Source organism: Copadichromis virginalis, linkage group LG14 (genome assembly GCF_057382275.1).
Source record: "Copadichromis virginalis isolate Kocher_CV1m ecotype Utaka linkage group LG14, C_Virginalis_male_GT1.1, whole genome shotgun sequence".
Taxonomy (NCBI): Eukaryota; Metazoa; Chordata; class Actinopteri; order Cichliformes; family Cichlidae; genus Copadichromis; species Copadichromis virginalis.
Window position 1 is genome coordinate 24989391 of NC_140631.1, and position 13525 is coordinate 25002915.

Sequence of the window (13525 nt, forward strand, 5' to 3'; positions counted from 1 at the left end):
CAGTGGTAAACATGGCCCTGTCCCAGCTTTGAGACATGTTTCTGCCATCAAATTCAAAATGAACTAATATTTTTCTCTTAAAGTGGTACATTTGATATGTTTTCTATGATCTGCTGTGAATGAAATATGGGTTTATGAGATCTGGAAATCATTGCATTCTGTTTTTTAGATTCTATCCGATGCACCATCATTTTTGGGGGAATTGGGGTTTTATATTTTGTGCTCTGAAAAATTTTTGTTTCAACTTGTCTTGATTCAAAGTGTTATCTTGCTTGAATTGAGTTACACCTGTTCTCCCGGCAGACTGCATCAGAAGAGGATGTACCTGCAGCAGCAATCACAAGGCATGGGGCTGCAGACCTACTTCAACCAGATGCAGATTGATGAAGGATCCTACCCAACAGGCAGCACTCCGCTGGACCCAGCGGCATCCCAAAGTTCCCCTCAGGGCTCCCCCATGTCAGCCACCCACCAGCCTCAGGCCCAGCAGCAGGGCAGCCCTCAGGCCTCACCTCCATTCAGCCACGCTCATAACCTGAGCCCTGTGATGGAACCAGGCGAGGCCCTGGGTTATGATGCCTACATGACCCATCACCACTACACCCAACATCTGCCTCCAGGATCTCACCTCCACCACCAGTTCCACCACCCTCAGCCTCATGAAGCTGCTGCCAGCAGCCTGGGCTTCAGCTACCCTGGAAGCTGCGAGCAGCAGGTCCTGGGGCCCTCCACTGAGGCTCTTCTGCCAGAGCAGTACGAGTTCTCACTGGATCCCGCCTGCCTGCCCCCACCTGCTGGAGGAGAGGTTAATACCGGAGTTATGGGTGGAGTTTTGGCTGCTTCTGGGCAGTCTGACGGCTTGGGCTTACCTGAGCTGCAGGGCTCCCTCTTGGACAGTGAGATGATGGAGACTGTGGACTCGCAGCATGGCTTCGTACTGGTCAACTAAAGCCAGCTGAGGGGCTTTATAGAATGCAGTATTAAGAAATGAGAATCCACACAGCATTGAGAGCAGAGAGAATGGAGATGTAAGTGGAGGCCATAAGCGTAGCAACAAGGGAAGGAAGTGTTCATTTTTGTGCAACTAATACAAACTTCATTTCTTAGTTGTGACGAACCTCGACCTTTCTACCAGAATCCTCCCTTAACCTACCTCCCTTTCTCCCTCGTCTCCTCTGTTCTCATTCTCATCAGCCCTGTGAGGCAGGAAGAGGCCCGGTATGTGGCACAGCGGGAGTTTCACTGTACTGACTCGGCGAGGTTGCTGTTGTCACGTACGTTGTGTGAGTACTGCGCCGTGCAGCCCAATGGGGGGGGTTGGGATGCCGCACATCCCGGAGGCCGATGGAGCGCAGCGAGTCAACTATGGTTTGGAAGCAAACTCATTTAAGACCCGACTGTGTGGCAACCAAAAGCACAATGGCTGGCAGTGCTTTTTGTATTTAAAACAGGACACCATCAACAACAATAGACTGGTTCTCAAAACACTTTGACTTTTTTTTCTCCTTCTAAGAAACTGGTAGTTTTAGAAAAAAAATATTGTAAAAAAAAAAAAAGAAAATAGAAATTGGCCCTCATTTATCACGGTACCATGAAGATGCCCACAGTGTTTTTGGCTTTTTTGCAGTTATAGAAGTTATTTAAACACTAATGTACAAAGCCCAACATGGCTCTCATGCATAGGCTCCAACACTATCATTATACATTAAACCTCTCAGTACCTAAACCGTACCCTAAACCTGCTACATTTTTGCTTTTAACCATGTCTCCAAGCTATTACGTGGGTTGACTAATGAGAATATTAATGTAAGCTATGTGTGATATGCATTTTTTTTTAGCTCATTGTAACTACTGATCCTGATTTTCTTACACTACTGAACTGCTTTTTTATCATTCAATCCAGCTGCACACAGCTGCCAGCTCCAGCTGTTATTGTACTGGCGGAGATGACCATCAGTTTTTGCGACGAAATGGCTACACCTTTGTTTAGCAGTTGAATTGTGGGTCATGCGTGTGCCTGATAAATGAGGGCTGACGTAATTAAAACGTTAGGATCAGGAAGCTGCGATGTGAAACAGTCGATATTACTCTGTCTCGTTTTTTGTTTTTGTGGCAATACTGAAGCAATATTAATCCTTAATATGGAGGGGGATTTGTGAATGAAAATAGCCTCACCAGTACAGCCAGCTCTGATTGGTTCCCGGGGCCCTCCGTGTCGTCAGAAGTGACATCACTTGAGCCGATGATGTAACCAGGAGATAATCTCTCGCTTACTTTCCACAGAAGTGCAGGGACGAACTCGGAAACAGCTGTTTGGATGGTACTGTGCAAAAGTTTTAGGCTTTAAATCGGGTTTGAGCGCCCTCGACCTTTAAAACAGAACTGATTCTCTTTGGTACACTCGCACGCAACCTTCCCAGGTACTTGGCAGGTAGGTTGTTGCGAGCATCTTGGAGAACGCGATGACTTTTTACGTCATACTGATTCAGCGATGGAGATCAGGGCCGCCCTGCTGGCAAAGAAACGAAACAATTGAATTGAAAGTTCCTGAAACCTTTTGCACAGTACTCGGTGTAAATGTGTGCGTGCGTGTGCGTCGGTGTGTTTGCACAATCCAGAATTCATAATTTTCACAGCATTTGTTATCATTGCTGAACTAGACAAACACTGTATTGACAGCTTTATTCAGAATAACACAGTGCAGTAGTAGCTTTTAGATTAATTCTGGTTTACATCCTCAATGCTCCAGTCATGCCACTGTGTTGTTTTTAATCATGGATGATGTTTATAACAATGAAACGACCCCTGAAAGAGCCCCCTGCATTAGATTTTATTAAAGAATGTGTTCTCTCCTACGCTAAGGCTTCTGTTAGCAGAACATCAGTCAGCACACACTGGATCTTGACTGTTGGCTCACCACCACTCTGACTGACAGCAAGCCAGCAACAAGAATGAGAGATTATATATTTGTTTTGTTTTTAATTTCTTCACAGCACTCGGACTGTGTTCAATCTACTTGAAAAACACAGACGCATCTTCTCTGACAGATGATTATGATGATTTTTTTTGAAAAATGATCACAATAATAGAGAATAGGACTGTGACCATCTGCTACACTGTCACCTTCAGTGGTCATATGAGTTAGCCTTTAGAAGTGTTTGTAGACGAGGCAGTCCCCCTCGCGTTGTGGACGGCATTGACCCGGAGTGAAGAAGGTGATTTTACAGTTAACAGTTTTCAGTGAAGGGAAAATAATGTGGACCAACTGGGGCTGCAGTGTTGGTTAAGACTGAAAGGAAAATCCATCCTAAAATGCTTTAACACTGTTCCACAGCAGATCGTCTGTAATTAATTAACCAATTAAACAATCTGCTGATTATTTCATTGGCCATCTAGTTGTTTGGTTTTTTGAGTGGCAGTGGAAAAATGCTCATCTTGCTTTAAGTATCACGACCCAGCTCATTGATATTTCTCATCAACTGTCCAAAACTCAAATATTATTGAGGTTTTACCAGATACTGACATTAACCTGTCACTGTGGCAATCATGGTCCAGTGACTAGGCCGTCATTCACTCAGGTTTCAAGACGTTTCAGTTAGTCAGTGAGCGTTACTAAGGAAAAATGCGCATGCCCTGCCCAAAGCTTTGCGATTGCTTTGGCTGCTAGCAGGTTACCACGGTCGCCTGTAGTTTGCATGGTACACGGCAAATTGTCCACAGATGCTCGCCAGCTGCAGGTGCGATGCAGACCAGAAAAGGAGACAGTTGAAACACGATGGCTTTCACTTTGAAGGCAAAATATTCCCCATTTCTTCTTTGCATCTTACATCTTCCCGCTTAAGTAGGCCTCAGCTGGTAGTGGGTATTTGCAGACATGTCGGCATCAGAGACCGCTGCAGTCTGCTAGCAACAAAACCAACCACGTTTTTAATGCAGTTGACTTGATTGATCTAATGCAGGGAATACACTCACACCCCCCACGCAACCTGTGGTCATAGAACATTTAACATGACAGGCAGCGTTCAAGTAATGAGAGTGACAAACCTCATTTCTTTAACTCACTCTCTGGTTCTCGCAGTAGAATTGTGGTGTATCGTTAAAAACAAGAGAGCACCACTGATGTGGACAAACCTCATTCCCTCCCACATTTTGTTTTAGCCAGTAGAAGCTCCGAAAGACTCTGACACAACACATCTGTCATGAAGTCACCTCTCTCAGGTTGCAACGACCTGTTCTTGCTGCTAGGTAGCTTGGCTTATTAGCCTGTGAGGAGAAATGAGTCACCCAACATCATCCAGCGAACCCAAGATCAGACTGGATTAAAATGGTGTTGGCGTCCTTGGCCACAAAATTTTGAGAACCCTTTACTTGAATAATGCCACCTCTATAGCAAACACTGTAGTAGAGTTCTGACATCAGTCCCTCAGGATTTAAGAGAGAGCTTAGTAAGTCACCATTTTCCACATTTAACAGTCAAATGAGCAAAGATATCACCTTCAGAAACAATGGCCTCAATAGACCAGAGTGCACTGAAGCTAGAAGACCTGTTGTAAAACAAGTCTTGTGGTTGCATTAACAGTCCCACCCTTGACTTTATAAAACTAGTCCGTGAGCTGGATGTGTTTATGGTGTTATCTGCCCACATTTTATTGACGCAAATAAGCTCACACCCAGTTTGTGGGTCATGCTGAAATTGTCCTTTAGAAAGAATGAAGTCCGCTGAAGTGTGTGAGCTTTGTTTACAATGAAATAATTACTCTGAGGTTTGAAGAGCATTAGATTGTTAATAATGGTGGTGCAAGAGCATTAAAGGGTGGATTTCTCCTTGAAGTGAATATTGCGATAATTGTTTTTCATTTTGTCAACGGCTACAGGATGATCTGTGGAAGTTTGAAATACTGGAGCACTTTGACAGCAAAGGGGAAGAAGAGATGTAGCGAGAGAGGAGAAGGTGGGAAGGGTTCGTTTTTGCTCTGCTTGTTTTTTCCCCTGCAGATTAAAAACGAACCGCAGATCTGTAAGGAGACACCTTTTTCTCCGCTCTCTTCCCCAACAATAATGGAAACAAAATGACAACGGAGAAAAAAAAAGGCTTTCAAAAAAAGACCTGATGTAGTAACACTTTCTTCAAATGTTGTTTTTAATTCAAGAAAAAGCAACACGTTTGAGTTTATTATGACGTGTTCTGTGTACAGATTAGGGGTGTAATGAATCGTCGGCGCGCGCTCGGTTTGCACCGGATTTTGTGTTAAACGTGAATAGTGTTCAGTGTGCCTTTTACTTTTTCGTATTTTCAGTCTAAATTGATTTTGAAATGGCACCAATACTTCCTGTCGGACCCTTTTTTGTTGTTGTTTATTTTACGATGATTATTTCTTCCTCTTCTGTATTATTTTCTTCTTCTTTTTTCTGAAAGTAAGTAGAGCCAGGTTTTACAAAGGTACAAAACCAAAGTCGCTCAGAAGTTTCCCTGTACGACCCACCGTGTGGAGTTTTGGAGCTTCTTTGTCAGCTTCTCTACCTTGCTTTTTTTTTTCTTATTGGTCAATCAGTGTATGCCATTTAAAAGTATTATAGCAATATTTCTCTAGTGGAAGACTACAGTCATGAAGATTCTAGTTGATGTGTTTCCAAGTATAATTTCACCTCCTGCTGACAACAAAAAATCTATCAATAGAAATCCAGTTTTATATTTACCTTCATTGATGTTGACCACACATAAGCTAACTTGCTGTTGAGATTAAAAAGGTTTATTGAACAGAAGAGTCTTGTGTTTGTGTGTGAGTGTCTCTTTGCAACAACGCCGTTCATCCTGGTAGTTGGCGAGTTTTCTCCACTTAGTCCAGTTGTCCTATAACTTCACACTGCAGCCGACTGATAGTGCCCCACAGTGGCGCGGCGGAGGCGTGGGTTAATGAATCACGCTCAGCGCTCTGTATAAGCAGTTGAGTCATACCTGAACCTGAAACCGCTTCAACCAGAGCTAATCTTCTCAATGTGGACAATTTAGCAGAAGCCACAAAACCGGTTCAGGTGCAGCATTAAAGTTTATATTCTCCAGTTTGAGACTTGCCAAGTAAAACTTTCTTGATACCAGTGAACACTTTCATTGTTGGCAGGAACGTTGTAAAAGAAACACTCAAAGAATCCTGAACTAATATTAATAGGAGAAATGTGTAACACGCTTTTGAAATACTTGCAGGCATTTTTTGTATTTTTGTGATGATGTGTCCCAAACTTAAAATGATAATCTAGATCGATCTCTAATCCCTAAACTTAACCAAGGAAGGAAAATGGCAGATTCGCCTGGGTAAAAGACCGAAAGTTGAGGCACACAACGATGTGTGCTGCTGGCAAAGTTTCTGGGCTGCCTTCCCTCGTAACAGCCATCCCCCAAGAGTCTCTCCATCTAAAGCGATGCATTATCAGGGACTGTAACATAGTCATTTTAACTGAATTAATCAAAGTTGACAATTGATTATATATGTGAAGGATTTATGTGCTAGTGATGATTGAAATTAAAGGTAATATAACCCACTGGCCACTTTATTAGGTACACCTGTTTGGCTTGACTTTAAAACATGGCCAAGTGAGTCCAAGTATTTCAGAAACTGCTGATCCACTGGGATTTTCCCACATGACCATCTCTAGGGTTTACAGAGAATAGTCTTTATTTGAAAAATGAGCAAACACTGTGGCAACAGTGGGAAGGAAAAACGTCTTTTTAACAGGAAGGAAACTCCAGCAGAACAGGACACGGAGGGAAAACCTGCTGATACCGGTTGAGGTTGAGGGGAAGACGATGGGACAGAAACTGGAAGAGAGCCACAGTTTAATAATAACTAATGATTAAAACCAGAGTGCTCTACAAAGACATTGAGTGGAAAAGTTGATCGAAGAAGAAACAGTGCATTGTGGGAGGACACCAGCAGCCTAGGCCTATTGCCTAGGAACTATCTCGACTAGGAACTATATGCTTTATCAAAAAGGACATTTTTAAGGCTAAGGGGGGAAGAAATATAGTAAGGAAGAAATTGCCAGAAACTGAAAATATAAGACGCCCTCCTGCTCCTCTCTCTAAGCCCCTCCCCCCAGACAGTCACATTCACGTGCAGGTTAAAAATAACACAGGATTCCAGTCCTGCAAGCCCACTACTAAACCAATTTCTTTCTAATATTGTAGAGTCTTTACTTTTCAATATAAAAGTGCCTTGGGGCAACTCTTGAATTGAAAAGCGAATTGAAGTGTGCCACCACATCCTCCATCTTAAGAGTGTTTTTTTTGTTTTGGATTTTTTTTGTTTTTGCTTTTTTGCTTTTTATACAAGTCATGTAATCAGGTCTGAAAAGACCTACAATTGGTCAAAATCTTTTCTCACGGGCTAGGTTTTCCAAAGCCTGTAAACAAAGCCCCAAGAAGATACAGGGGTCTAGTTTCACCATAGAGTACTTTTGTTTTATTCTGATGTGACACCTTTATCCCTAACTCATTTCCTCAAAGTCAAACGCTTTAAAGGAAATGTGTATTCCTCCATTCCCAACAACAGAAGTGTTTAAAATCTAATATACTGAGTGGTCTCTAACGAGAGCAGGCCTGGAGTTAAACTGTTCAGTTCTTTGAAGCAACAAACACGCTTTTTCATTCTCATCTGCCTTTAAAGAGACATAATGCTAAAGATAATCAACTTAACACTGACAACAACAGCTTTAAAAGGCCCATTACCCCAAAATAAATGGCAGAACTTCTTATTTCAAAGAGCTGTAACAAGGCAGACAAACAGGTGACATCATGGAGCAAAAATATCTGCTTCCCTAAATACTTTTTTGTGTTCCTTGGGAGTCGTTAACCATAAATACTGAATGCACATTTATCTGATTAAAACACCACAACCACATATCAATTAGACAACAAACTCACACTCTGCCTCTCTGTTGTACAACCAGCTGTGAGCAACTGCAGCGATTTTGCACGTCTCTTTTACGCTCGGCGTTAACGGAGCAGGAGAGGCTGAATAATTCATCACCACTGATGCGACCCAAAGGCCCGACCAGTCAGAGAGATCACTGCTCTCATATCACGTTTAGTCCATCTCCATGGCAATCATCTGTCAATATTTAGCAAACTGCATGAAACTCAAACACCTTTTTTGTTCTGATAGTAAAGTGCACCTGAGGAAGGGGAGGGGGCTGTCCCGAGCAGAGCTCCGATTGGTTGACCTCAGCTGCAGATCTCCAGCCTGTAAACACATTTGGAGCAAAATGTGCTTCGAGAAAGCAGAAGAAGTTCTCAAAGCTGTTTCAGTGCAGAGGCTCGCTCCCTCTTGAGTGGAAAGGGATCATGTAGAGAGACCACGTCAATCCAATCAGCCCACTCAGACAGAGAACAGCTAATCCCACTAATACACCACCAGAGGTAGGTGATGTGGGTGGAGGGCAGCAGGGGGGAGGGGAAGGCAGGGGTCAATCTGTTCATGGAAACCAGGGTCTCACTTCTTTTCCTGGGATCAGACCATGTGCACAACATGCTGCTGGTACTGCTGAGTCAAACTCATGTTTAGTCTGTGAGCTCTGCATTACAGGAGATGACAACACCGGGCTATTTTGATGCACTTTTAATTTCGCCTTTGAAAAGTGCAACCTCGCCGGCAAATTTCCCTAAAAGACGGCACCATTTTCCAGTCAAACGTGGGTATTTATAGAACGTATTCACCAGCACAGTGGAATGCTGCTGAGACCTCCAGCAGGCTGCCTGTGACAGACAGAGAAAAGAAGGCTGATACAATAACAGACAGTGTAATCTTTTTTTTTTTTCCTCCCCTCGGTAAAATATTACAATATCAGAAGCCTGTTCACTCATCAGGCCAAAGTATACTGTAATGACATCAATGGTTGTCATGACAACGGGAGGAGGGTGGATGACAACATCCTACTGCGTCTTTTAGAGCAGGAGATCACAGCACTGTTCAGGATTAGAGATGCACCAAAAAAGAGAGAGAGAGACAAATACTCTCTCAAATGCAGAGGAGAAACTAAACTTCTGTAACAAGCGATGCATTTTCTTTTCTTCATAATGTAATTCATCTAAAAAATAAATAAATGTATTAATAAAAACCTCTAAAAGCCCACTGCAGGCTTTGCAGTAAGTGAGTTTGAGGTAAATGCTATAGCTCTGCAGGGCATCCGCCGAAGATTTTCTTCTCTAAAATGATCTCCTGTTCGAAGGAAGGTCACGCAGCGCTCCCATTTCCTCCTCCACTGAATGCACACTGATCACATGCTAGCCAGCAGATGGACAGAGTCAGAAAATCCCAGCACACATGACCCAGTAGTGCCTGGAAAAATCAGGTCCTGCAGGGGCTCTGAGCTGGATGTTACAGCCGAGCCAAGTGTGAACCACACACTTGCTTGAGCGTTCTTCGTGTGTGCTTGGATATTATTTAAGGGCGGGGTGTGGGGGGGAGAAAAAAAAAGTTTGTACAGCTTATAAACCCCATGATAAAAGACAACAGAATAGAAGAGGAGGAGGAGGGAGCGCTGAGATGACAAGGTGACTTGAGGAGGGAAGAAAAAAAAGAAAAATGAGTGGGCCAACGTTCCTCTTCTCCCAACTGATATTTGTCATTTGTCACCCTGAGAGCGTCTGACCTCACTCGTGTGTGTGTGTGTGTGTGTGTGTGTGAGTGAGCCGTGCTGTGTGGGGGCTTTGCTTGACTCCTTTCATTATAAATGACATGGTCCTGGGAGGCAGCTGCATTGACGTCAGGGCTCTCAGCTCTGTCAGGGGTTCTAGCTGCTGAAAATCCCCCCGAATAACAGGATCTAAATAGATAGGAATAGGTTGCTGCTGTTTCATTACTGCCTCATGAACTCAAGTGGATTTAGAGGGCGGATTAGCCCTTGTCCTCAAGTAATCGTCTTTTAATGAAGATTTTTGGCTGTAATGGGGAAAAAAATGTGCTTCAAAGCTTCTAGATCACCAGATATTTTAGAAAGAAAGAAAACAACCCTTCATTATTTCATATGTGTCAAGCCATGTCTGAGGTATGGTTTGGCTCTTGTTATCAGTCTCACAGGTTCCATCTACCATCAAGCCTCCTCCTTCTCCTCCTACTACTTCACACCATTTCTTGAAAAGCACATCCTGCCTTTAAGCTGCTATATTCTCAACGGCTCTCGAGTGGGTCCTGCTGTAGCAGAATGTGCTGACACTCAGCAGCCACACCAGGCTGTGCATTACAGTATGTGTGCATAATGTGCTCCGGAAATTAGGGCTGGGTGGAGGATAGGGAGAGCACACAGCTCCAAGGAGGGCTGATGGAAGATTTGAGGCGATTAAAAAAAAAAAAAGTAAGGTTGGGATTCTCATAAAGATCCCTGCCATGTGATTCATTGCCTCAAAGCTCTCTGCTGACTCCTCATTTGGAATGAACAGAAACGTTGGGGCATCTCGGATGTGCTGCACATAGCATATGCATAACAAGTAAGTGGCATGTTATTCATACGCTTGCTTACAGCGCATGTCCACTTCCAAACCGAGCCCTTATTTTGCAGTCTCCCTCTCCACAGTAGTCGAGATGAGGGCAGGTGTCAGCTGCAGACCCTGCCCCTGCTCTGCGTGGTTCCCCGTGGCCAAAACAGCCCGCAGGACCATCGCTTTCATCTCTGAACAGCTGCCTACCAGGTCAGAACTGAGCAAATATGAGACCAGGAGCTAGTGAAATTAATGCCACATTTTCCTGCAGACGTCGACAGGCTGAGAAGCACTCCTTCCAAATCGAACAAAGAGCATTTACAGTTTTTCTCGATTGCTAAAACACATTTCTTGAAACTACGCCTCATATCCTCACAACTGTAAACACAAATCCATAACATCTCACTCAATTTCCCAAACATCCTATTTCCAGGTCAAAATGAAGCTCTACACCCAAAACTATTCACTCCTGCTGAAAAACCAAACTTTGCCCTCAGACATCAAACACAAGCCCTCAAAAACACACACACCACAACAGAGTTTTGCACACTGGTACAATTAATTCAAAACAATAGTTCCAAAACAATTAGGTTGCTTATGGTTCTCCCCTTCAAAACCCTTGTCACATGATAAACACAAAAGACGCAACCAATGTATGTACAGTGGCACATTGTCATTCATGTACTATACAGTACATGACACACCAGAAACATTATCCCACCTCAGCATCTTGTCTTTGGTCTAGGTCAGGCCAGAGAATCTCATCCACATCACAGGCTATATTGGCCCCAGCCAGGCAGCGGGGGTAAAATCCTCTTGCATGCCTGATCCACCCCTGGCATGCATCTACTGATATGTCTAGGCAGGCCTCTTCCATGGCCTGAAGGAGGTGAACACGGACATAAGGTTCTCGGTCATACACTTTCCACCGCCATGCCGAAAATAACTCCTCTATCGGGTTTAGAAAGGGAGAGTATGCAGGCAGAAAGATATTAGAAAACCTTGGGTTATTGGTAAACCAGTCACGAACCAGAGCAGCGCGATGGAAGCTGACGTTATCCCACACAACAACGTAGTGAGGCTGCTCTGGCTGTGCTGGGTTCCCTGTAGTCCAGCTGGAACATATGTTGTCTTAAACCATCAAGAAAAGCAAGGAGCAGCATAGTGTTATAGGGTCCTAGTACGGCATGGCGGTGGAGTACCCCTCGTTGGCTGATGGCTGCGCACATAGTGACATTCCCTCCACGCTGATCAGGGACATTTACAATAGCCCGATGGCCAATTATGTTCCTCCCCCTTTTCCTTCTTTTGGTCAGGTTAAAACCTGCCTCATCCACAAAGATTATTTCATGGGGAACAGGCCGTCCTTCAATCTCAAAGATTCTCTGCAAAACACATAACACAGTAGAGTCAATCGGTACCCTGAACCACAGTTCAAGAGTGCTGAAATGGCAGCATAAACTGCCATGCTGTGATGGTACACAATACTTTATACAATATCCAAACTCATACCTGAACATATTCCACACGTTGGTTTTTCACTCTGTCAGAGTTTCGTTCAAAAGGGACTCGGTATGCCTGTTTCATCCGGAATTGATTCTTTCGGAGGATGCGGTCAATTGTGGAGAGGCTGATGGCATTTATGCCTCGAAAAAGATGATCATCCTCAATCACTCTCCTTTGAATCTCTCGCAGGCGGATTACATTATTTGCAATTACCATGTTTACAAGTTCCCTCTCTTGCCCCTCCGACAAAAGCCTTAACCTGCCTCCACCAGGTGGTCGTCTCTGTGTCCTACAAAAATAGAAGCACTCATTACTGTAACTGTCACACATTCATTTTACAGGCAAATAATGGAAACATACTGAAACTCAAGACACATAAGTTCAGTAACTTACAAGTTACTGTACAAAGCAGTCTTACTGCAAGTACACCTACCTGTTTTCCTCCCTGAAGGTTCTGATGATGGAGGCAACAGTGAAGCGACTCAAATTTGGTTGTACTCGTTGCCCAGCCTCCCTCATAGTCATCCCATGGACAAGGACATGGTCAACTAAAGTGGCTCGAATTTCATCCGAGACTGACTGTCTTCGTGCCCTTGCTCTTCCCCTTCCTTGTCGCCGTCGTTCTCCACCTCCACCTCCTTCACCACGTCCTCCTCCTCCTCCTCCACCTCTCCCTCCTCCTCCACCACCTTCCTGTTGTCCTAGACCACCACCTCCTCCTCCTCTTTCACCACGTCCTCTTCCTCCACCACGTCCTCCTCTTTCACCATGTCCTCCTCTTTCACCACGTCCTCCTCTTTCACCATGTCCTCTTCCTCCACCACGTCCTCCTCCTTCAACACGTCCTCTTCCTTTGCATCTCTTTGGATCCATTGTTTCAAACCTGAATGAGCTGACTTTGGCCCTTTTATCTATCCATCGAAGGTTCTGATTGGTGTGTGATAAATTTTGACTCCTAGTGTTTCCACCTGGTTAATTGTGTGCTAATTGAGCTCAAGCTATGCTGACTTAAGTTAACATTATTGAATGCTAGTGCTTTCTAAATGACTACATGGTGTAAGCACTGAAAAATGTAGGGATTTGTGTGTAGAGTTTTGCAGTAACAGTTCACCAAATTTGACTCATGTGTCAAAGCAGGGAATAGTGTTTATAGTTCAGGGAAATGGGTGAGCTTTTTGAAAAATAGCGTTACGGTTTTGAAATTTTAGTTTAAAAGCCTGGTTATAGTGTTTAAGCAATCGAGAAAAACTGTAAATCACAAGGACAAAATTGGATCTTTCTGCTTGTGACCAACTTTCCAAGTTGTTGATTAGACTTAAATATACAGATACATAAATCCACAATCTTCTTGTAGTGACAAAGAGACCGTGTGTTAGAATGCCTGTGTTCGTCATAAATGCTGGAGGGGGGGGAATTAGACGTTGTCCTTTAACCAGAAATATGTGATCATGAACCCCGCTTTGGGGACAGAACTGTGATCAGACTCAACTTCACTGCAAGAAAACAGGTTCAATCATTAAGCCAAAGTGACACAAGTGATTTTAACGC

General features: G+C 43.8%; 1 protein-coding gene and 1 pseudogene across 2 annotated transcripts in view; one reads left to right on the top strand and one right to left on the bottom strand.

Annotated features, from left to right (window-relative positions):
* The window catches only part of sik2b (salt-inducible kinase 2b), a 51204-nt gene extending 45441 nt beyond the window's left edge, over window positions 1–5763 (top strand). For both annotated transcript variants that reach the window (XM_085430092.1, XM_085430093.1), the window contains exon 15: window positions 304–5763. In XM_085430092.1, the coding sequence (XP_085286218.1) occupies window positions 304–949 (646 nt within the window). In that variant the 3' untranslated portion in view covers window positions 950–5763. The remainder of the gene's footprint in view (window positions 1–303) is intronic.
* A 5463-nt stretch (window positions 5764–11226) lies between these two features.
* LOC146694024 (uncharacterized) lies at window positions 11227–12627 on the bottom strand (annotated as a pseudogene).
* Between the last annotated feature and the right edge of the window lie 898 nt (window positions 12628–13525).